At 31.9% G+C, this 21,720-nt stretch overlaps 5 protein-coding genes across 15 annotated transcripts; 3 read left to right on the top strand and 2 right to left on the bottom strand.

The window, feature by feature from the left end:
• The first annotated feature begins 2,461 nt into the window (after nt 1–2,461).
• On the top strand, nt 2,462–11,941 carry LOC117233113 (protein inscuteable homolog). The gene is made up of 5 exons (XM_033493083.1): nt 2,462–3,481; nt 4,321–4,674; nt 9,988–10,416; nt 10,545–10,752; nt 10,868–11,941. The coding sequence occupies exons 1-5, from the start codon at nt 3,180–3,182 to the stop codon at nt 11,837–11,839; spliced, it is 2,265 nt and encodes a 754-aa protein (XP_033348974.1). The 5' UTR covers nt 2,462–3,179; the 3' UTR covers nt 11,840–11,941.
• A 220-nt stretch (nt 11,942–12,161) lies between these two features.
• LOC117233120 (MIT domain-containing protein 1-like) lies at nt 12,162–13,788 on the bottom strand. 2 transcript variants are annotated; one of them, XM_033493107.1, is made up of 5 exons: nt 13,706–13,788; nt 13,222–13,358; nt 12,775–13,013; nt 12,500–12,699; nt 12,162–12,371 (listed from the first exon to the last, which is right to left on the bottom strand). In XM_033493107.1, the coding sequence occupies exons 2-5, from the start codon at nt 13,340–13,342 to the stop codon at nt 12,203–12,205; spliced, it is 729 nt and encodes a 242-aa protein (XP_033348998.1). In that variant the 5' UTR covers nt 13,343–13,358; nt 13,706–13,788; the 3' UTR covers nt 12,162–12,202. The 2 variants fall into 2 exon arrangements, with proteins under 2 accessions (XP_033348998.1, XP_033348999.1); XM_033493108.1 differs by having other exon boundaries at nt 13,222–13,363; nt 13,709–13,748.
• Nucleotides 13,383–15,955, top strand: LOC117233119 (STAGA complex 65 subunit gamma-like). 6 transcript variants are annotated; one of them, XM_033493101.1, is made up of 9 exons: nt 13,383–13,655; nt 14,044–14,173; nt 14,317–14,541; nt 14,625–14,688; nt 14,762–14,868; nt 14,939–15,155; nt 15,234–15,397; nt 15,478–15,642; nt 15,703–15,955. In XM_033493101.1, the coding sequence occupies exons 3-9, from the start codon at nt 14,372–14,374 to the stop codon at nt 15,800–15,802; spliced, it is 987 nt and encodes a 328-aa protein (XP_033348992.1). In that variant the 5' UTR covers nt 13,383–13,655; nt 14,044–14,173; nt 14,317–14,371; the 3' UTR covers nt 15,803–15,955. The 6 variants fall into 6 exon arrangements, with proteins under 6 accessions (XP_033348992.1, XP_033348993.1, XP_033348995.1 ...); XM_033493102.1 differs by lacking the exon at nt 13,383–13,655 and adding an exon at nt 13,828–13,864; XM_033493104.1 differs by lacking the exon at nt 13,383–13,655 and adding an exon at nt 13,828–13,901.
• A 173-nt stretch (nt 15,956–16,128) lies between these two features.
• On the top strand, nt 16,129–19,221 carry LOC117233115 (ADP-ribosylation factor GTPase-activating protein 2). Of its 2 annotated transcripts, XM_033493087.1 has the most exons (8): nt 16,129–16,271; nt 16,598–16,789; nt 16,862–16,993; nt 17,087–17,119; nt 17,454–17,756; nt 17,927–18,201; nt 18,404–18,779; nt 18,865–19,221. In XM_033493087.1, exons 1-8 carry the CDS (start codon nt 16,197–16,199, stop codon nt 19,117–19,119), a joined length of 1,641 nt encoding a protein of 546 aa, XP_033348978.1. In that variant the 5' UTR covers nt 16,129–16,196; the 3' UTR covers nt 19,120–19,221. The 2 variants fall into 2 exon arrangements, with proteins under 2 accessions (XP_033348978.1, XP_033348979.1); XM_033493088.1 differs by lacking the exon at nt 17,087–17,119.
• On the bottom strand, nt 18,785–21,614 carry LOC117233118 (probable protein phosphatase 2C T23F11.1). 4 transcript variants are annotated; one of them, XM_033493097.1, is made up of 7 exons: nt 21,361–21,608; nt 21,220–21,276; nt 20,643–20,845; nt 20,189–20,394; nt 19,893–20,118; nt 19,500–19,817; nt 18,785–19,192 (listed from the first exon to the last, which is right to left on the bottom strand). In XM_033493097.1, exons 2-7 carry the CDS (start codon nt 21,240–21,242, stop codon nt 19,128–19,130), a joined length of 1,041 nt encoding a protein of 346 aa, XP_033348988.1. In that variant the 5' UTR covers nt 21,243–21,276; nt 21,361–21,608; the 3' UTR covers nt 18,785–19,127. The 4 variants fall into 4 exon arrangements, with proteins under 4 accessions (XP_033348988.1, XP_033348987.1, XP_033348990.1 ...); XM_033493096.1 differs by having other exon boundaries at nt 19,064–19,192; nt 21,220–21,284; nt 21,371–21,608; XM_033493099.1 differs by lacking the exon at nt 21,220–21,276 and having other exon boundaries at nt 19,064–19,192; nt 21,361–21,614.
• Nucleotides 21,615–21,720: the final 106 nt, after the last annotated feature.

Below are 21,720 nucleotides of genomic sequence, written 5' to 3'. Positions count from 1 at the left end.
TTAATTCCTTTTAAGGCTTGTCAAAGGTATAAATTGACACATCATACGCTGACTTAAATGTTTTATCAATAATACGTATAATATTACTTACATCTAATTATATTGTGTTTTTAAATAGAGATATAACTATTGAAAGTATATTAAATTATATATAGATTTATTTGTAACGTAAAAAAGGAATGTTTAGTAATTCTTACAGATTGAACAATCTCTTTTAGGAATTAATAGATAGAATTTTATATCATAAAATATTAACATTTTATATAAAGAATAGTATTTTCCTATATCTGAATACATGTACATATATATTATTAAAACTCTATAATTTCGTAAAAAATTATGAAATTATATACGATTTTGATGTTTATACATAAACAAAAATTCTCTATTTGCAGGAGTATTTGGTATGTACGACATATAATGAGATCGCAAAATTCTGCTTGGTAAAAATTCGATTGTATTCCTACAGTTACAGTTATCGGAATATATGATACGATTAAAGTTTCCGAGTCTTTTATCAGAAATTTAAATTCCACTAACCAATTTGGATAGACGCGTGCTCGGCAGCGCTCGCGCGCACGTTTAAATAACGGTCTACACCCAGCTGTCCCCTATTTCATACGGATCTCCACGCACAATAGGGGTCCTGTAGACCTTTCGATGCTTTTATGGGACGCATAGCTGCAGACGTTCTCGGGCATATGTATTTGACGTTCCGAGACAATGCATAGGACAACGGTTGTTACAGAATAAAGGCATTCTGGATTATCGTTAATCAAGAAGTATACCGTGTTGATTATCTCTCTTTCAATGTTTCTAAAAACATGTATTTACCCCCTTATCATTTTTCTTACAATAACATAGTACGAAGATGCGCGCGCAATAACAGGTTTTCTGCGCGAAATTAGCCTTGGCATTTCAATAAAGCTAATGTCTTCGCGTTTCAATCATTTTATTCACATTAATGCATGTACACACACAACACGCGTGTACATACGAGTAATATACGGGTGCTGCATATGCAAATTAATGATCGAAGACGCGCTTTCTTTTGCTCGATGTAGTCATATAATCTCACTTTCCACGAATCGTCGAAGAAACTCTTTGTAAGATATAGTCGCCATTGGTAAAAGTATATATAATTTCATAATCGATTCTACGATTTAATTAACGGTCTTAAGAGATCTTTTTTGTAATGTAATGCCACGAGGAACTAATTATGTATTACGTTCGGGAGCATCCTACATCCAAAGATTTTACGTTCGAAGGAATCCATTATTAATAAAATTCCAACGTGTGAAGTCATCGATCCACGAAATGATCGTTAAAAGGAAGAATAAAACTTGCTAGGCTATGCGTCATAGTCTCTGTTGCAGCAATTTAAATCGTAATTAGAATCTATGGTCCATCGACATGATTTAAATATCCTTTGTTAAACACGTAAAGTACTTAAAATTTAACAATGCTAGATTATGTAATTGTGTATACCGTAATACATGATATATATACATATATATATACACATACATACAAGATATAAATTATAAAACTAATATTTCATAAATTTTTAGCACGTTCTAATGCACAGTTTTAAATGACTGTTCCGCAAATCCAACCAATTGAAGTGAATCGGCGATCGAAGTCATAAAAGAATTGACTAAGTGAATCATCCATACATACAAAGGTGCGGAACACTCATCACTGGAAGCATTTCACGCAGATGTCCAGAACGGCGCGTGCCCCTAGGTTCGGTGGTGGTGGAAATGCTTCTTCAGCCTGTTTTCGCAGGGGGAAGCCGACCCCCACGTGTACATACATGTACACGAGAGCGATAGGGAACCGGGTGTCACACCTGGCCCTTAAAAATAGCATTGGCGTGATTTCGTGACGTCGCTCGTGGCGCACATACTGCATCCGCACGATTTTAATCTCCCTTCTCCGAAAATTTATGAACGGCCTTCCTTGTTTAGCAAATTTTTCTTATAAAACATAAGCGATTATGAATATTAATCTATTCTTTTAATAAATCATTTTAATATATTATATAATTTTTCGCTTGTGTTTGTTTTAATATTGCTTTTATTACTAAATTATTACTGTTTCTCTCTATGATATTTCTTTGTTCAATTTCATTAAATAATTTTGATCTTTAGATTACTAAAAATTGACAATTGTCTTGTGTTTTTTGCAGGGGTCGAAACACCTACATTTAATTGCACTATATTTGATAGAAAACAATCGAACGGATTTCCTATTGACGCCACTGCCTTGTACGTAGAATGCACCTAGTTACGCTTTGGCGGTTACACATGGGTTATACATACTAGGGTGCACGGGGGTACACGTACTGGTATGCACCCCGTAGAGGTGACAAAAGAGAAGGGGAGGAGCTCTATTTTCATACAAGTTGGCTTACGAGCTCGAGGCGGGAAGGGAGCGCGACTTATGGGAGGAAGTCGGAAGCGACCCGATACGAGTCAGTCGTTCGCGAAGCACCAATACGTTTAGATCGATCGATCGATGTACGAGTGCATCTAATAGATTATTGATTCGACATATAAATTCCGAACAATATTGGTATCGTTATACTGTATTTACTACAAATTATTACACATAAGCACGCAAAACAATGTATGTTAGTACTTAATTAACGATAAAACAATGAACTTAAAATTCACTAAAAACTGAACTAAATCATTCAACAACTTGGCGATGCTCTTCTAAGGTTTACAATTAAATACTACCTAAATACCTTTAAAAGTTGATATTTTCATGGTTTTTGTACATGCGATAAATCGTGCAGTTTAAATAGAAATTGTTTAGAAATCATAATTTAAAAAAGAAGAAATTTTGAAGAACGTGTAAAAGGAAGAGTTCTTGGTGTCAGTGCGAAAAGCGATTGGATTCTTCATGGGGGTTGCAATGGACACCATACGGTCCTCCGTGCACGCGACCTGTAGGAGGGTCGTTTCGCTCTACTGAATCGTAAAACCACCCCAGTGTGGCATCACATGTGGCATCATTGCTCATCCTCGTCGTTACTGTCGAACCTGAATCTTTCAAGGAGCTTTCCCAAAGCATTTGAACTAATTTCTCCTTCGACGAGTTCAACGTAGAATAACTCATAAAAAGAGATTAGAATCGCCGCGAAAGTTGGTTGAGGAAAGCGAATATAAAAAATGAGCGCGTTTAAGAGACATCAAAGCAAAGTGTTCTGGAGTCACATGGCGTCTCAGGATCTAGAAAGTTTGGATCCTTTCGCTTCGAGGAACGATTTTGCTAATGTCAAGCAAAACATAGCGCACAATCTTGAAGTAGCCGAAGAGGAAACGGAAGAAGAGCACTCGTCCAGCATCAACGATACCAGCGACACGATCGATGCTGAAAACGTAACGGCGATTCGCGTCTGCCTAAACGAAAACGATGAACGACAATATTCGAGAATGACAACGATACACGAGGAAAATCTGATGACTCAGACGTAAGTGAAATTATTGCGATCAGGATGAAATTTATGTTGTTGTAAGTTTGCTCGAGCATATCGAGTACGTTTGTTTGACTATTATTGGTTCTTCCTTATCACATTGACACACAACGCTACTTTCGTACCGTTAGCTTTAATTACTTAAGTTTCACAACAACCGTATGATAAGTTTTCAAGCGTTCAAATCGTTCACGAATTATTCTTTACATCGATGCCTTTAGTCTCGTATTTTGTGAACGATGTTTTTAATCACAATGATGTTTAATAAATCCAGCATTATTTCCATGTTTAAATGTTATCCTTTAATCTGTCGTAGTTCTTTATATATTTGTGTATTTATTTTTGCAAAAGTAATTGATTTTAATGTACGATTATTTATTATACTTATACTTACAATTATACTTGTATTATATATATCAGTGATATGTGATTTTTTATGAAGAATTTTTAATATGTTGATCGAATAAGATAATATATTTTAATGAACGATAAATATGTAATTTGATCATTTAAAATTTTGCTCCAGTTCTTTCTTGACTTATGGATACAATTTTATCAGTGCGATGAATTTCAGTTCAAGGACTGAACCCGTATATATTCTATGCAGATTACAGCTACAAATACTTCTATATCATATGTTAAATAGGTTTCTTCGAAAAAATTTTAACTTGGATAGAACTAGATGCAATTGCAAAGTTTATTTAATTTTTAGTTGAGGCTAAAGATGCTAGCAAAGTTGCTAGAAAAATAAATTACATTAATATCCGATAAGTTTGCCATATAAGTATTCTCAATCATTTTAATACATAAAAATAAGCATTTTCAAAATTTTATAGGGTCACAATGGAAATAAAGGACGAAGATAAAGGAGACGAGAATAATATCGTTCTGGCAAACAGATCGTGCAGTCCTTTGAGTCAAGATCTCCGAAGTCTAGATTCCGGTTTCTCCGATTCCGAACGATCGAATTGTTCCGAATTTTACGAGAATGAAACGCCTAGACGAAGGAGACGGAAGCGAGTTAAGGATCGACGACATGGAATGCATTCGAGAATCGGTGCTGTTTGGTTGGAAAATGAGACTATTCCGAACCCAACATATACCTCTACTCCCAAGGACTCCAGAATTTTACCTCGGAATAAAATGGTCCTTAACACGCATGAAGAACGAGGAGTGTCAAGATCACGCAGGTAATTTAAATACAAAAAATCTTGTTAAAAATGGTCATATGGTTACAAAAAGTTTAATTCCTATGATTCAGATCAGATACATACATTATAATGGACTGATCTGACGTGTCTTGCATATGAAAATATTATATTATTAAAAATTGGTTAAAATGATATTTTTAAATATTCAAGGATAATTAATTAACTGTTTCGGATATACTGCAATTCATAATTATTTCTTTATACATTTCTCTCTTTTAATTTGTCCAGAATTGTCTTAAGATTTAAAAAAAAATAACTCTACATATACCTAGAACAACTTACATAATACAATAACTTATATAATATTTGTTCATATACATATACACATGATAAACGTAAATATCGATTATATTAAACATTTATATTTGCGTATTATAGCAGTGCGATGCATATTTGATGGATGTGCTGATAAACGATCTGACATTTAGATGGCGTGACACGATGAACATTTGTTTTATGAATAAATAAGTATTTACGAAGGATACTGTACAAATAATACGATAGCATGAAAACACATTTTCTAACTAGTGCATGTATGTTATTTCTATAATATAGTAATATACCTCTTGCCCAGTATCCTAATCGCTACCAAAAAAAAGAAAAAAATAAGAAAAAACGTAGAGTACACAAATAATTACATGTGCATATGTATACTAATCTTACAATTTCAATCGCTTTCTACATTGCAGTTATTTCAAATTCAGAATATATATTTGTTCGGTATGTTTGATCGATAATGCCATGAAATTAAGGGGTCTCATACCAAAGGGCATTATCTCTGAAAGTAAACCGCGCCTTGTATGAGTCGATAAGGTATGAAGGATGTATGTTTTAAGAACATGAATCGTCGCGATAAATGTCCCCAGAGTGAGCCAAGCGATAGGAATGCAACACGTAAGGCACTTCCCATGTTATTCTTTTGGTTGTTTCGTAAACTCTCATTTACCCCTATATAATGGTGGAACGTCGTGTGGTTGCGTATGCACGTGGATCGGTCGTCAATCTATAGGTGCATTGGAAGTAGCGCAACTCATCGCCGGGAATATTAAATACTCATTATACAAAACGCGTCGTGACGAAAACGACTCAGCTCGTGTTTGATTTATGATAGGAAACTTAATGATCATGATTTCCGCGCAATTTAGTGATTTTGGTAAAGTATCTTTTATGAACGTTTGAAGGAGGAAAACAGAAATCGTGTTTTATGCTATATAGGAATAGATATTATAATAAATAAGCAGATATTGAAGAGTTAATTTTTTGTTTTACAATTAACAAATATCGAATGCGTAAATATCGTTAAGTTTTTAGATGACTTTTAAACATGCAATTAGTATTTATTACATTTGTATTATAATTAGACTGTGAATATTTATACACACATGGAAAATTTAAATATGTAAGAGTATAAGTATATCCAAAATACAGTATTTATTATGATATTTAAAGAATAAATAATAAAAGTAAAAGATGAAATATTGAAGCCTTCAGTACCGACGAATATAATTTTTGAAGATTAAAATTAATGGTCCTTGCGTCGTCATGATTAATATTCAGGGAAGTGAGTGACAAAATTGGTATGTTAGACGTGTTCTGAAATTGTTGAGTCAATATCTTCTATGAAATCTTACAGGTTCTGAACAATGTATCATAAATAAAACGGGTAGGAAAATACTACGACACACCATCAATTAACATCGATTAATATACGTTCGAGCATCTGCAACGCAAATTAAACTCAGTGTCTAGTTCAATCCGGTATTTGGAGCAACTTATAGAGTCTATATTAATAGCAGGAAGCAAAAGACGATCGATTCGTAAACTCGCTTTGTAACGTTTGCTCTTACATAAAATTAATACTTCGATCGATCTATATCGACGATTGATACATTAGAAATCAAATAAAAATCAAGAAGAAGAAGAATTATTCTAAATTATTCAACAATTTCGCTTTCAATACGTAGAATGAGTACAAATAATCGACTGAAAATGTTAATAATTCTAGCACACGATCAGAAGTTGAAGAAATAAATTTAAATTTATGTAATAATGAAAATTATTACAAATAAATAAAGATTGATTAAAGCAATAGAAAATCAGGATTGAGAAGAATATGTTATAAAGACTAATTTGAAAGAAGGTTTTACATAATTATTTGTTTCACCATCTACGATAGAATTAAATCAATCACTTATTATACTACTCCAAATCAAATATTCATCCTCCTTGTATATGGATAGTTATTATACCCATTGTCCTTGTATTTTCAATTGGTATTGACTCAATATTGACCAACAAGTGTTCGTGTACATGTTTTCAATTTTCTTTATCAAGTTCACAAGACATGGATTCATTCTTTAAAACATACCCAGTCAACCAAAATTATTATATGTGCTATCTACACTGTCTTCCATTTCTTCTCAAAACATAGATTAGATGAAATAATTCAAACACTATAATATTCTACTTTATGTACATATGGCGAAATGAAAATCATAATGACGTGAGCCAAGATTTTAACAATTTGAATTCACAAAACCACGTATTTTAACCTCTACATGTATTATCTCTTTAGCGTAATGTTTAATTAAGTCGCAACTTAATGATCAATCTTTCGTAACAATAGGCGCGGAATATCATTATATAAGCACTAGCAGTGAACTGAATTATACCATTATCATTCTCAGCCCTCCATATGGTTTCTGTGGCTGCACTCGCTTATTTTCAGAATCGCAGAATTGTTGTAAATTTATTTCAGCGTCGTCAGTGTCATAAAAAGTAATCTCACGAGCCTGCAGGTTTTAGCAGAATCTAAAATAGAACCAACATTGTACATTTAACAAGACAATAGGACGCGTTTCTTTTGACACCCTATAGATGTACGCGAGCCAGTACGTGATTCAATGTAACGTGCCACACGAGGAATACCTAAATGAAAGAGCGACGCGGTTTGAGTCAACCTGGGCCCCGGTGTGTCCCGGTGCGACGACAGCAAACGTACGAAGAATTCCAGCCACCGCACCGAGTGGATCGTGTGCAGGTGATGGCGTACAGCTTAGTCAAAGAAATGGGATTAGTCACCGTCGTCCATGAGAGAACGATTCTAGTTCCGGAGCTGACCGATTAGTCAGCTTTTTGCGCTATAATATATCCGTTCCTTCGTCGATCTCCGATTGTTCCACGACGGAATCCGTGCACCTGGTTATGCGGATTGGACAGTGGTTAGGCCTTAACTATGTCGCGGCGACAGTAGTCGAGACTCCTGTCTCGTTATGGCACGATTAAGGTACCGTAGATTCTTCGTGCAATTTGGGTCGTCTGTGATCTATCGTATTTGTTGGAAGTTTACGTTTCCGAGTTATGTTTGGATTAAGTGAAGATGCTGGTCGATTGTTGCAGTAGAATGGAAGAAGGTTTCGATGAATTTGTTATGACATGAACAAGGTATTGTAGGTTCTTGGATGAATATAGTGTGATTTTGGAGCTAAATTTCATGTATGTTATTTATGTGGAACATCGATGATTCACCATGTGCATCGAAAACAGAATTTTTATTAAGGAAAAGATATTTCTTAGATAAACGCGAGGTAGGATACAACGAGGAAAAGTTTGACATTTTATTGAAGCATCGCAAATTCATTTACGAAGTTATAGAAAGATATTGTAGATCTCTGTATGGATATAGATATAACATGATTTTGAAGGTAAATTTACTTTGTATTATTTGTAAATTAGAATGTCGATCATTCACTGTGTTTGCTGGAAATTGAAATTTTATTCGGAAAAAGACGTGTCTTAAATGAATATAAGGAAGCGTAGAATAAGGAAAAGCTTATTATTTTATTGAAGTGTTATATAAACACATATTTCTTTTTATAGATTTAGTATAGTTTGGAAGTTTTTGATCATCTATAATATTTCTTGACTAAACAGTAACGGATAATATTGAAATAAACTTGGATAGGAGGAAACTGAAAGTGTAAAACATTACATAAAGAATTAGAGTACAATTCTCACATCTATTTTGAAGGTTTTTATCAGAAATTTTTAATTTCACGTAAAATTGAATCTATCCAATTGAAAATCCTTGAAGAGGGAAACGGTATACATATAGGAAAACAATATACGTAGAAATGTTTGAAGGAAGATACAACAATTTCTTAAAAGGATGACAAATAAAATTGTTTATTACCGCTAATGTTGCAATATAAATTCGCGAGTATGGAGGAATTTGACCGATATTAAAAGTATTATTACAGAGTAAGCGCATATTCTGAAAATTGAGAAAATGTTGAAAGTTGATAACATTGTTTATCATTATGTAACATATTAAATAACATACTTAGATAGAAATTAGATCTTTTTGAATGGAATCACTCTGGGGGAACGAAGATCAATGACTTTTCATCGTATAAGTTAAAACAGGCTAACACAAGTCCGTGAGATGAAGCGATGTTGCATAAATTTCATGGTGTACGATCAACGGATACAATTATCTACGCTATTATAACTGTTAAGATAAAAAATAAATACATTACGATATTTTCGCGAAGAATGAAATGCTTTAAACGGTAATTTAAACTTCTAAAGAGGTAAATATACAGTAATAACGTTACTTTGATACATTTATATTAATTGTATCTACTCTATATTTTATAAAGATATAGTTCGAATTTGTATTATTCGAAGCAATTAATTGGACGTCAGGTTTAAAATATCAGGCACGTAACAAATATTGTATATTTATGCTTACGCAGTATAGAGCTATTACACTAATGGATAGCTTAATGAGTAACGAAATTACTTGATTAAGCAGTTATTTAATTGTCCCGAGTAATATCATTTTTTCTCTTAATGTCGTAACACGAGACGAATGACACGTGTTACTTGGATTATTTAATAAGAATTTTTCTGATCTTGAAGCTGCATTTTTAACACGAGAGGACAAAATATTTTCTTCTCTGAGAATTTGAAAATAAAAAGTAATACATTACTTCGGAAAAGCAAACTTAAAATTATTATACTTATTAATTGCTTTTGTAGATTGTGTAATTTCCTTATCGATACTCATAGAACATTACATATTACATTAATAAACTATTTTTTCTTCATAAATCCTATATTTTTATGAAGCAAAAGAAAATGACGATCTTCTATTAAAATTGCGCGAAAATACCTGCTTCTTCGAACGTTAAACACGATTTTGATTTTATTCTTAATAAATCATAATTCATTTATAATTTTCATTGATTGCGACGAGTTTATTAATTGACAAATAATGACTTTTTACAGAACGGAAGACGATCAAGTAGATGCGTCGAAAATTCCGCCACCTGTTTCCTTGGAAGACGAGTGCCTTGGCGATTTCTTGTACGCGACTGAACCACCGGAAGATGCGACCGTGCCAAGAAGCGCAAACTCGTCGATAGCGACTAACTTTTCAGAGATAGAATCATCCTACAAGTCTACTCTACATTCCAGAACTTACAGACAATCCTCATCGGTGAGATCATGGTTGAGCGATCTCGCAATGGAAATCGACAACGAGTGTGGTAACACTCTTCAAAGCAAAGCTCTACCACAACGAAGACCTCGCGAATTTCTAGACGAAAAAGAAGAAATGAATGATTTGAAGAATCTGTCGACTTTAGCTACGGCTGCTGCGAACAAATTACTTGTTAGAGCTGAACAATTTGATCGACATTATCAGTATATCTTTAAGTAAGTGTAAAGAATGACTCAAAACTTTGTAAATTATATTTCAATTTTACAGAAATAATGTTGACTACAGAAAATATTGATAATTTATGGATAGTATTAATGATACTGACGAATCAAATTTTTTACAGTAAAGTGTCGCATTTAGAAAGTGGCAGATCGGAGCAGCAGCTTCTACGTGCTATAGAGGAAGACGCTTTCTCCCTGCTTTCGGAGTTAGGTGCACCGCCCCCGCGTAGAATTCAGCAAAACAATTTGAAAGCAATATTAGCGCAGTTGGAAAGTATGAAGAATTATATTGACGCTGCTGTAGACACTCGCTTGGATTTTTATATCGAAGTAAGACATAATTTGTACCGCATAATACACATATACGAATACCATGAAGTAATTAATAATGAAGAATATATATGTAGATAGTATACACAATATCAAATTCAATATTGTTTTATAGAGAGTAGTCAGAGGGTTGGAAGAAGCGCCAAAAAATGATATCATGTTAGCCAGAGGAGCTCTAGCAGCTTTAACTGCTCTAGGTTTGGCAGGACCTCGAGCAGGAAGCAGTATCACAAGATGTTCAGGCATCAGGGCGCTTTTGACTTCCTTGATCACCGCTGGTAGGACTTCAGTAGATTTTGTCGCAGCTTCTTTACGTGCATTAGCGAGCGTGTGTTGTTCTGCTACGGCAATAAACCAGTTTGTTAAAGACGGTGGTCCAGAGATATTGACAGACTTACTAGTCGTGGACAATACATCTGAGAAAGAGAAAATGGAAGCAACAGCATTGCTTGTACAAATCACCGCACCCTGGGTCAATGGTTTAGGTCTACCGTATGTGGAGCCTTTTGTAAAGGATTTAATACTGCCCTTAAATCGTCTAGTCGAGAACACCAACTGTGGCCAGACTTTATTGCTAGTCGCAGCCGCGTTCAATCACCTGTCCAAATCTAGAAAATGCGCATTTGTGATACTGGAACACGACACGGTTAAGAAGTTGCTCAAAACTGTGAAAAGGTCAGCTGGCAGAAATGTTTGGTTGATGGAGCAGGTAGCAGCTCTTATCAGTGAACTAGCACGTATACCTGAAGCTCGAACGCATCTGGCGGAAGTTCGTGCCTCTATCGCACTAGTTTCTTTTCTTAGAATGCGACCTCCTGGCTTAGAAAACGCATATAGACGTTTAGAAATTACTGCTGCTGCTGCACTTACAAGACTCTGTGTAGATCCAGAGATTGCAAGACAAGTGGTTGCTGTCGGAGGCGCAGATTGTCTTCCATCGTATAAAGCTGAAGATCTTTTGACCGAGGATGAAGATCAAATTGAAGCCGGATTGTTAAGATACACAAAATCTTTAAGAAGAGCGTGTAAAAAAGCAACAAAACAAATCGATATCGCGAGGGCCAGTGATTATAGTACTTTGAGTTAAAATCAATATGAAAGTTGTACATATGTCGAATACATTTTATAAAAAAAAGAGAGTTTATGTTTATATACTTGTATAATAAAGACACTATATATATGTAATGTATATTTTTATTACATTTGTATAGAAATATATTATATACTGTATCATATTCTAAGAATCTTAATTTAGATATAAGTAAAATTACAAAAAATACTGATAAAAATAGTATATTCTTTTCTAATGACAAGCTACTTATAGTAGAATTTATAATCCTAAAGTAGAAGAAATCAAGTTTTGTAAAAATAATGTAATTTGAATTGACCTGATGAATAAATAAAATCAATTTGTTTGTTATATTTTTATTTACTTTCCAGCATTGATTGTTTAGGTCGCTGACTGCTCATTCTTTAGTTGACTTTTGTGAAATACATCTATGGTTGTCTCAGAACAAGGTCTCAATTCAAGATCACAAGAGCCTAATACAAACTTTCCATTAGGTGCTTTAAAATAATCTAATCCACGGCCGATCTTAATTATCCAACCATTGCTAAGTCTGAAACAAAAATACATAATAAATGAAAAATATTCTATCATTACATATTATATCTTATAGAACTAAAATAAGAATAAAATACAATGATTCAATAAATATAATTACACCTAACTAAACTATATTCTTACACTATTTGTCTGTCGTGTAAAGTATCAGAAAAATTAAATTCAAAAGAAATAAGATGAGATGATAAACTCTGTTTCAGTTCTTCTAATCTTGCTATTTGATTCTTCTTATCTTCTGGATCAAGAGTTGTAGTTAAAAATATTTTAGACAGTGCATGACATTTTTTTACTGCCAGTTCACACAGCCTTACCAAATTTTGACACTAAAAATAAAATATAATATCAGTTTAGGATATATTGATACATAACTTATAAACTAAATTGAAATTAAATAATACCTGATGAAACATTCTTATATAGGGGTCTTCAATACGAATATATGTAACTGTTGCATCTAAAAATCTTCCAAAAACGGTACCATAACCATATCCTGTACTACCAGTTTCAATTTTGATTAATTCTCTGTATATTCCACTTGCCTTCTGCTTGTCAATTATATCCTTTACTTTTTCTGCTCTGTCCAAATACTGTGATGCCCGGGTAGCAAAATGTTTCTGCCTTATTGGATCTTTTGTTTCTGATTGTTATATTAACAATTTGTTAATCAATTTATAAGTTTGTAAAGATATATAAAATAATAAAATGAGTAGTACAATATTTAAAGATACACATAAATTTTTTACGAACATTTTAAAAAAATTAAAATAGAAATTAAAATTTCTTATAATAATAAAAAAGCTAATAATGTTAACAAAATAAAATTAAAAATATATATATAATATTACCTTTCATAGAATCAAGAAGTATTTGTACACCTTCTTGATATAATACAAAGGCCATTGTATATTGTTTATTGTTATCTCTTTCTACCGCTCGTTTTAGAATCGAAGCTGCAGCGCTTTCCATTGTATATACATATATATATACCTTAAGCAATTTATACTAAATTATGTTTTCAAAAGTAATTGCATACACTTAAAATATATTACACATTTCTAATATTCGAATAACTTCTAATCTACTACTTGAGTATTTAAAAAATGTACTCGCGTTCACATGATACGCTGTGCATGCGCAGAAGGTTGTAAACAATGGAAAGATGATATCTCATAAATGATCGTAATTTTTTAAACAATATTTGTCGTTGCCATTCATTAACAGAATAATTTTATGCGAAGAATTTTTATATCGAAAAGTGCTAACATTAATTAACATATAGGTACGTATATGACAGATGAATAAAGAATGAAAAAATAAAGATTTTATACTTACTATTTACTTAATAAATTGTAGAATATCAAATCAGTCTTGTTATATATCTAGTTTCTTTGCTCCATAATCACATACTTGAAATATCGATTCTCGAGTATATCGAAAGTCATTTCGATTAATGTCACGATGCAAAACAATTATATGGCACTGAAGAATGTGATTCTAACCTAACATTTAGCTATGTCAAGTTAAAGTAATTTAGACGAGATGCAAGATTAATTGAAGTTTAATTTTGATCGTGTAAAATTCAATAAAGAATATCATTATTAAACAATTCATAAACGTGTAAAGCACACCTGACGTTGTTATTAAAATGGACAATTATTTGATTACAGGTTTTTAACCAAAATACAATGACGTTCTCTCAACAGTATCGTGCCACGTGAGCTATATACCAATGTTTGCGCGGGTTTTTAAATAGAAAAACTGTACTTACTGTATTGCACTGCATTACTGTACTTTCATGTGCGTAATATAAGAAATAAAATTGTTTAATATCACATACTATGCCATTAGATAAATTTTTTCAGTGGAAATATTTTTAGTTATGAATTATTTTAAATAATTGTTTATAATTATATCATTAATTACATTTTACTTTTTAGCAGTGTAATAAAGAGAAATGTAAAAATTGATCATTTTATACCAACTATAATTTTTACAATGAAATCTACTAAAAATATTGGAACTGGTACTTTATGGGGGGAATTACCAGCAAGAGAAACTCTAAAACAAGAAGTAATAACTCCAGATGTCATAGAAAATATTTGGAGACAAGTTATGGAAGAATCAAATAACTCTGATTGTGATTTTCAAGTGGATAGACAAGCTGAGTATGTATAGTAAATTTATCTTCAATTTAAAAACAGATCTTGCTTTTAGGATATTATACAGCTTTTTCTTTTTTTACTTATAGATTACCTATGGGAAATCTTCATGTATTAAATACTATAAATTTTCATCAACAACTAAGGATGATGGTAATAATGTGAAATAATTATTAGAAACATATAAGTCTTATATTTCTTTAATAATATTTACATTAATTGTTAGGAAGAAGGGATGGTACTGGAAAATATGACAACAATTGAAGTACAAGATTTGCAAGAAAGAAAAGAAGCACAGAATTCATTTCAGTTTTTACCTGTACAAAAAGAAAGGTATTAAAACGTATATGCATAAAATACATTTATACAATTCAATAAAACATTAACAAGATTTTTATTTTAGAAATGTATTTAAAAATGCTTCAACGATACATTATCTTACACCAGAAACAGCTCGTTCTATATTGAAACATGCAGTTATTACTCTTCTAGCTCACATTGGATTTGAAAAGTCTTCAAATATAGCTATAGAAACGCTTACAGATATTGCAAATCATTTTTTGAGAAGAATGACGCTTTTAATGAAGGCAGCATATGAACAGAGAGATCATGGTTTTCCAGTAATACAAAATTTTATCAGCTTACTCTTTATAAAAATAAGAAATTCATAAAAAATATATGTGTGTATATTCTTATAGGATATATTAGAAAGGGTATTAGTGGAAACAGGTATTGGTGGAGTAGCTGCTCTTCATGACTACTATCAAGAATATGTGCTGAAATTTGAAGATAACATGAAAAAGAAGGTTGAAGCAATGATGGAAAAACAGAGGCAACTTGAACTTAATGTTTATAGTGCTAACTATTTAATTGTACTAAAGAGGCTGTAATGTTTCTGAAGATGAAACGTTTTATTTCTATTAATATTTGTTCAATTTATAGGATGGTTTTAGATGAAGCAGCTAATAAATTGCAATTCGAGGAACTTGATGAATTTGGGAATGTGTACCGAGAAGTGCCGACTCTTCAACTGTTAGATCCTGAGATGGGCTTCCCTCCCAGTCTTGATGCTGGCTTCCAAATGCTGTATAGTCTTGAACAAGATGAGTAAGTTATTTTCATGAATATTAATTTTTGTGCATTACACTATAAAGTCGTTGGTTATAGGTTAAATAACTTGGAAGTAGAAGAAGAAGAAGTAAATGTAAGCGATTCTCCGAATACTGGACAACGACCTGATGTATCGAGTGAAAAAAAAAAACCTTGATATGTTTAATAAACATATATAATCCTAAATTTTATTTTTATTTTATGTAGAAAGAAATTTCTAATTCTTAATATTAGTAATGTTTCTAAAATTGTATATAAATTCATTATTAAACTAATGAGAAAGTTCAATATTGCATGAAAACTTTAAAAATTTAGTGTTTATTTTATATTATACATGTTTTATTATGTATTGAATATCTAAAAATAATTTACATCCCTTATATTAAAAGTGAACGACTTAATGTTTATGTGAACTTAAAATATTAACAATGACTTCCAGCTGCTTCCAATAAATTATTCGCTTCGAATTACAAGCAAGCGACCTCTATGTATAAAAAATCACCGCCACGCGTCCCAGAATACTTTGCGAAGTCATTGACAACACGTCAAAAATGGCAGATCCAGCGCCTAGTAAAAGTGATATTGAGGAAATTTTTAAAAGATTACGAGCTATTCCGACAAATAAGGTTTGCTTCTTCATTTTTTAATTTTCCGTGCGATGTTGAGTATCGGATTGTATAAAATTACAAAAGTATTTGATCTGACAATAATCTTGACATTAATGTCATATTTTCATTCCCAACCTGTAATTTCCCTGGAATCTTCCGTTTCATAGTGACACATATTATGTGTCAATTTTGTGTCAATTTTCATTTCGACAATAATAGAACCTTATAATTCTCGTATTGAAAAAAGTATTACATCATCAATTAAATCTATAATTTATAATTAAGCAATTAATCAAATATTACTGTAATATATATTTTGATATAGTACTATGATTTTTTTTTAGACATGTTTCGATTGCAATGCAAAAAATCCAGCATGGTCCAGTGTGACTTACGGTGTTTTCCTATGCATCGACTGTTCTGCAGTTCATCGAGGATTAGGTGTCCATTTGACATTTGTTCGATCTACTCAACTTGACACAAATTGGACTTGGTTGCAATTGAGAAACATGCAATTGGGTGGAAATGCAAATGCTGTTAGTGAAATTTGAAATTATTAATTGTTATTAAAATCAATACATTATAGAAATCTTTGTTATACTTTCCAGAGAAAATATTTTGCACAGCATAATTGTACAACAACTGATGCCCAACAAAAGTATAATTCACGCGCTGCTATGCAGTATAGAGAAAAATTGGCACAGGCATCTGCTCAAGCAATGCGACGTTATGGAACAAAGGTAAAATATACATTGTTTGTATGTATATTCACCATACAGAACATGCAATTTAGTTAATTAAACATTTTATAATTACAAATATGGTAATTATAGGTTTTTCTTCCTTCAACAAAAAATAAGACAATGGTGAGCTGTAAAACTACTTTTACAAAAGCATCATCGAATTACTAATACTTGTTTAAAACTTTATTTAAAGATAGCATTGTAAAAGTTAATATGTGGTCATTTTTATGCTCAGTTATTAATAGTTGTAAAAACATATGCACTATTTTTTCAAAATTATTTATCATTGTATGTTCTATTTTATTCATTACACCAATAGTTTCAGACTATTTTCATTATATGACTAACTTGTTCAGTGTGTACGTATCTTACATAAAACATAGCATCATAAAAAAAAAGATTGTTTTAAAATATATCTAGAACAATTAATTTTTCTTAAGGTTGTGTTTTATTGTAGCTGCATTTAGATGATGATCCAACATCAACATCTGAAGAACAAGGTGAAGTTGATTTTTTTAAAGAACATGAAACTGCTGAGATATATCATCAGTCTTCAGTATATCCTGAGGGAAATTCAGTTCCTGCTTCTAATTCTGTATCAATCAATGACACTGAGGACAAAAATAATCAAAAAGATAGCTTAGAAGCTGCTGCTAATTCTTTAGGCCCTACTGTTAAGTTATCTGATTCTACCTCAAACTTGGTATCTGAAAGGAAACCAACCATAGGTGTCAGACAGGTTCCAAATAAACGAAGTGGTGTATGTATACAAATGGTTATTTATTTATCATTTATGTTTAACATAGTTTAATAATGAATGATATAAAATTTAAAATTATTATTTTGACTTTAGAATACTAATACAATTTTAAGATACTAGTACACTTTTAATTAAAAATGTGCTATTAATTTTTTATACTTTTATAATAGTTGGGCAAGAAAACTGGTGGGTTGGGTGCTCAAAGAGTCAAAACAAATTTTGATGAATTAGAAAAAAGTGTTGCTGAAGCTAATAAAGAACCACAGGAGAAAGATCAACGAGAAAATACAAAAGAAGAACAAGATGAAATTGCTACACGACTTGCCTACCGCTATGAAAAGAATTTAAGTGAACAGGCTAAGAAGATAGAACAGAGAACGAAACAATTAGATCCTTCCAAAGCAACACAAGCAGAACGTCTTGGTATGGGATTTAATACACGAAGGTAATGTTTATATCTTATTTGTAAGCTTGTATACATATATTTATATAAAATATCATTGTTAATATATGTACTGTATCTATATAATTTTATATATAATTGAAGAATTATTATTTTGTGTAATAATACTGAAAAAAGAAAGAAATTGTAAATATTGTACATATAACATAAAATACGATATATTGGAAATATGTGTAATTTACAGTGGTGCAAGTCATTCTGCACTTGGTGATATGAGAACAATAATGCAGGAAACATCATCAAGGACTATAACTGCTTCTGAACCAAGACCGAGAGATATTGATGTCGAACGAGATCCTTTTACTAATTTAGACGAATTTTATGTGGTCTTGCAGTCTATAACACCATACAGTAGCAATACTAACAACAAATCTCGTAATGAAGAAGTTATTGTTATTGCAGAGCCAGAACCACCAAAACGTGTAGTTCCATTGAGCAAACCAAATAATAGCAAGAATGATGTTAAAACGATGGTAGAAGGAGAAGCACAGAAGAAATTTGGTAGTGCCAAGGCTATTAGTTCCGATCAGTATTTTCAGGACAACAAAGATGATGATTCTGTGAGTTGCCGTTACATATTAATATTCTTTTTGTACATTGTATCGTTCTACTTTAATTACAATTTTATGCCATTTTAATTTACAGTGGGAACGTAAAAATAATCTGCGCCGTTTTGAGGGTTCATCTAGTATTTCATCAGCTGATTATTTTGGCACAGGAAGTTCTACTGTCACATCCCCCACGTCTTCTTTATCAATACGTCTTAGCGGTGGAAGAACTGGAGTCGATTTAGATGATGTTAGAGAAAGTGTACGTCAAGGAGTAAATAAGGTTGCAGGCAGAATAAGTTCTCTTGCCAATGCAGCTGTTTCTTCTTTACAAGATCGTTATGGACTTTGAACGAAAATTTACTGCATTTTACTAAAATTGTTACTATACTTATATTTGGACACTTCTTGTCCATTGTTCGAAACTGTAAATAAAAACTTGTAATTCACCTTATTTGTAATTTGCTTTTTAAAATTATAAATAAGACATGTTAATAATTATAATGAAAGGTAAAATATTGTTGATATAAAATCAATTTTTCTTAAAAATTTGTGTTCATAAAGCTTAAAACAACGAAGCTCATAGAAAAGCTTAGCAAATTTTATAAACTTTGACATCACGAAGTATGACAATGAAACATTGTTCATCATTATGATGTAAAATTAAATATAAAGAATTTAAAAAAAAATCGACATAAAATATCAATAATTTATATAACTAGGAATTTGTACCAATAGATTCCTTGCAGCGTGAAATTAAATGAGAATATGGTTTTCCGTGAAGGAAACATACAAGGATGACCGTCATATTATCACAACCAGTACCCATTAAGGCATCTGGAGCAAGGCAATGTTTCATAAGCTCTTCACAAATTTCTTCAGGATCCATTGTATCCTGTTCTTCTCCTATCCCAAATTTCGACTGGACTAAACGTGTTCGTATAAAATTGACTACTTCATTACTCGTCATTACATCCCAAATACCATCACAAGCCAATACAACAAATTCCCAATCTTGTGTTATTCGAAACTCTTGAACTTCAGGAAAAGCTATAAATGTAAAGATGCATTAACATATATTAATTTTTCGTTAGGAATTCCATATTATTATTTATTATCTATTACCAGTTACGATTTGTTCTTGCGGTGGTTTACGTTCATTTCGTTTGAACATAAAATCTCCCAGAGCACGAGATAATGCTAATTGACCATTGACTCTGTTAAATTCAACCCAGCCACCACCAACTTCGATTCTTTCACGTTCATCTTTCAATGTAGGTTTATGATCGCGACTAAGTGGAACAGCATTACCATTAATGCTTGCCACTGCCCTACTGTCACCTGCGTTTGCCTGCAAAGGTTTTATATGTCAATAATTGCAATAAAATAAAAAAAGAAACAGTAACTTAGAAAGAACTTACACTATATATAATATTGTCCTTTATAAGAAGTGCTATAACAGTAGTTCCTGCTTGTTCATCTTTAAGTGCTGCATCATCTTGCATTGCTTTATCTAATTCCAGAAAACCCTGTTGTATAGCTTGAACAATGTTACCAGCTTTGTATTCGCTTCTTCTAGTTATGTATTCATGAAGATGTTTTCCAGCATGCTGTGCCATTGCCGCACCTATCAATATTATCTATTACTTCTTTGAGCATGGAAGGCATTATATATAAACTTATCTAATTTATATTTATTATAATTTCTAATTTACAGCAATTATAATAGAACCTGAAATTTTCTTTTAAAGTATATTTTTTCTGTATGCTTCAAATCAATCGGTATTTAAATACTTCTTGTATGTAGCTTTAAACAATACAATAATATTCTCAGCTTATAATTAAAAACATTATATTTTTATGTCATATTCTCACCTCCATGACCATCATATACTGCAAAAAATGCAGTACCAGGATCGTCAGGTAATGAAAGTATATGAACATGGCAATCTTCCATTTTGATACGCCATCCTTGCATACAGGAACTTCCAACTCGATAGTTTGAATTTCTGCAGCATGCTAATTTCTTAGCTGTTACAGGTTCACTGAGCGTTTGACCCATTATTTTTCTGAAGATTCTGGTATTATTTACAACATACCATTATTTGGAATATAAATTACATAACTTTTGAATAATAAAATTTAAACTTAACACATTTCCAAAATAATATTCTATTAAACATATCTCTTTCGAAATTTTAATTATTGATTTATTTACGCGAGTTATAATTAACTGTTCTTTTATAGTCGTTTTATTATATTCCGCTTTTGTTTACATATTTATCTTTGCAAATATGAAGTTATTGTATTTGTTAATGTTTTCTTATCTTTGCGTAAAATCTGTTCTTGTCAAGAACTCAAAGTTTATAATTTCTGTTATTCGTATGTAAGTTTGATACAAACACTTTGTACAAAACTAAGATTTAACATTAAACATCAAAGATGATCTAACCTCTCGCAGAATTTTATACGCATCGCATCTTCCACAATTCAAGGTTAGAGAAATATCCTTTAAAAATAATATTTTTGCGCTTATATACTACAATTAACTCTTGCTCTATTTATGTGATCTTAATTTAGCATCGTATCTCACCTTCATATATTGTCAAACGAACATAGGTAAATATAACCTCTTTATCTACTATTCGTTTCGTAGAATTTTTTAAAAAATAAACAATATCATATAACTTTGATAAAACCGTATCTTTATGCTATGAGTTACGTGTTTAGCCATACAAAATCTCACTGTCAGTTACCAATTATGTCGTAAAAATTACTCAAAAATACCCACTTCGTCTAAAACGTATTAAGTCAACAGCTGATTACTCATCGATCAGCTGCAACTATGTCACAAAAAATGTGAGCGACACAGATGAATAACTGATTTGCGGCATGAGTAAGGAGATCAGAAGGAAAAATAAGGAGGAAAAAGTCAGTCAAAATATTCACAATC

The sequence above is a fragment of the Bombus vosnesenskii genome, unplaced genomic scaffold, assembly GCF_011952255.1.
Source record: "Bombus vosnesenskii isolate JDL3184/JDL3185 unplaced genomic scaffold, Bvos_JDL3184-5_v1.1 scf7180000013295, whole genome shotgun sequence".
Classification (NCBI taxonomy): domain Eukaryota; kingdom Metazoa; phylum Arthropoda; class Insecta; order Hymenoptera; family Apidae; genus Bombus; species Bombus vosnesenskii.
Note: the sequence above shows the minus strand (reverse complement) of the source record. Positions and strands in the feature narration are given on the sequence as shown.

Bases quoted from the DNA above. Each gene is read 5' to 3' on its own strand.
- LOC117233113 (XM_033493083.1), top strand. From the start codon at position 3,180: ATGAGCGCGTTTAAGAGACATCAAAGCAAAGTGTTCTGGAGTCACATG. The intron at 4,675-9,987 runs GTAATTTAAATA...GACTTTTTACAG, and splicing joins GGAGTGTCAAGATCACGCAG to AACGGAAGACGATCAAGTAG. The intron at 10,753-10,867 runs GTAAGACATAAT...ATTGTTTTATAG, and splicing joins GCTTGGATTTTTATATCGAA to AGAGTAGTCAGAGGGTTGGA.
- LOC117233120 (XM_033493107.1), bottom strand. From the start codon at position 13,342: ATGGAAAGCGCTGCAGCTTCGATTCTAAAACGAGCGGTAGAAAGAGAT. The intron at 12,700-12,774 runs GTATTATTTAAT...TTTTATTTTTAG, and splicing joins ATATAAGAATGTTTCATCAG to TGTCAAAATTTGGTAAGGCT. The intron at 12,372-12,499 runs GTAAGAATATAG...TTTTTGTTTCAG, and splicing joins TTACACGACAGACAAATAGT to ACTTAGCAATGGTTGGATAA.
- LOC117233119 (XM_033493101.1), top strand. From the start codon at position 14,372: ATGAAATCTACTAAAAATATTGGAACTGGTACTTTATGGGGGGAATTA. The intron at 14,542-14,624 runs GTATGTATAGTA...TTTTACTTATAG, and splicing joins CAAGTGGATAGACAAGCTGA to ATTACCTATGGGAAATCTTC. The intron at 14,869-14,938 runs GTATTAAAACGT...TTTTTATTTTAG, and splicing joins TTACCTGTACAAAAAGAAAG to AAATGTATTTAAAAATGCTT.
- LOC117233115 (XM_033493087.1), top strand. From the start codon at position 16,197: ATGGCAGATCCAGCGCCTAGTAAAAGTGATATTGAGGAAATTTTTAAA. The intron at 17,120-17,453 runs GTGAGCTGTAAA...GTTTTATTGTAG, and splicing joins CAACAAAAAATAAGACAATG to CTGCATTTAGATGATGATCC. The intron at 17,757-17,926 runs GTATGTATACAA...CTTTTATAATAG, and splicing joins TTCCAAATAAACGAAGTGGT to TTGGGCAAGAAAACTGGTGG.
- LOC117233118 (XM_033493097.1), bottom strand. From the start codon at position 21,242: ATGCGTATAAAATTCTGCGAGAG. The intron at 20,395-20,642 runs GTGAGAATATGA...TAATATTGATAG, and splicing joins AGTATATGATGGTCATGGAG to GTGCGGCAATGGCACAGCAT. The intron at 19,193-19,499 runs GTACAAATTCCT...TTTTATTTACAG, and splicing joins ACGCTGCAAGGAATCTATTG to TTTCGAACAATGGACAAGAA.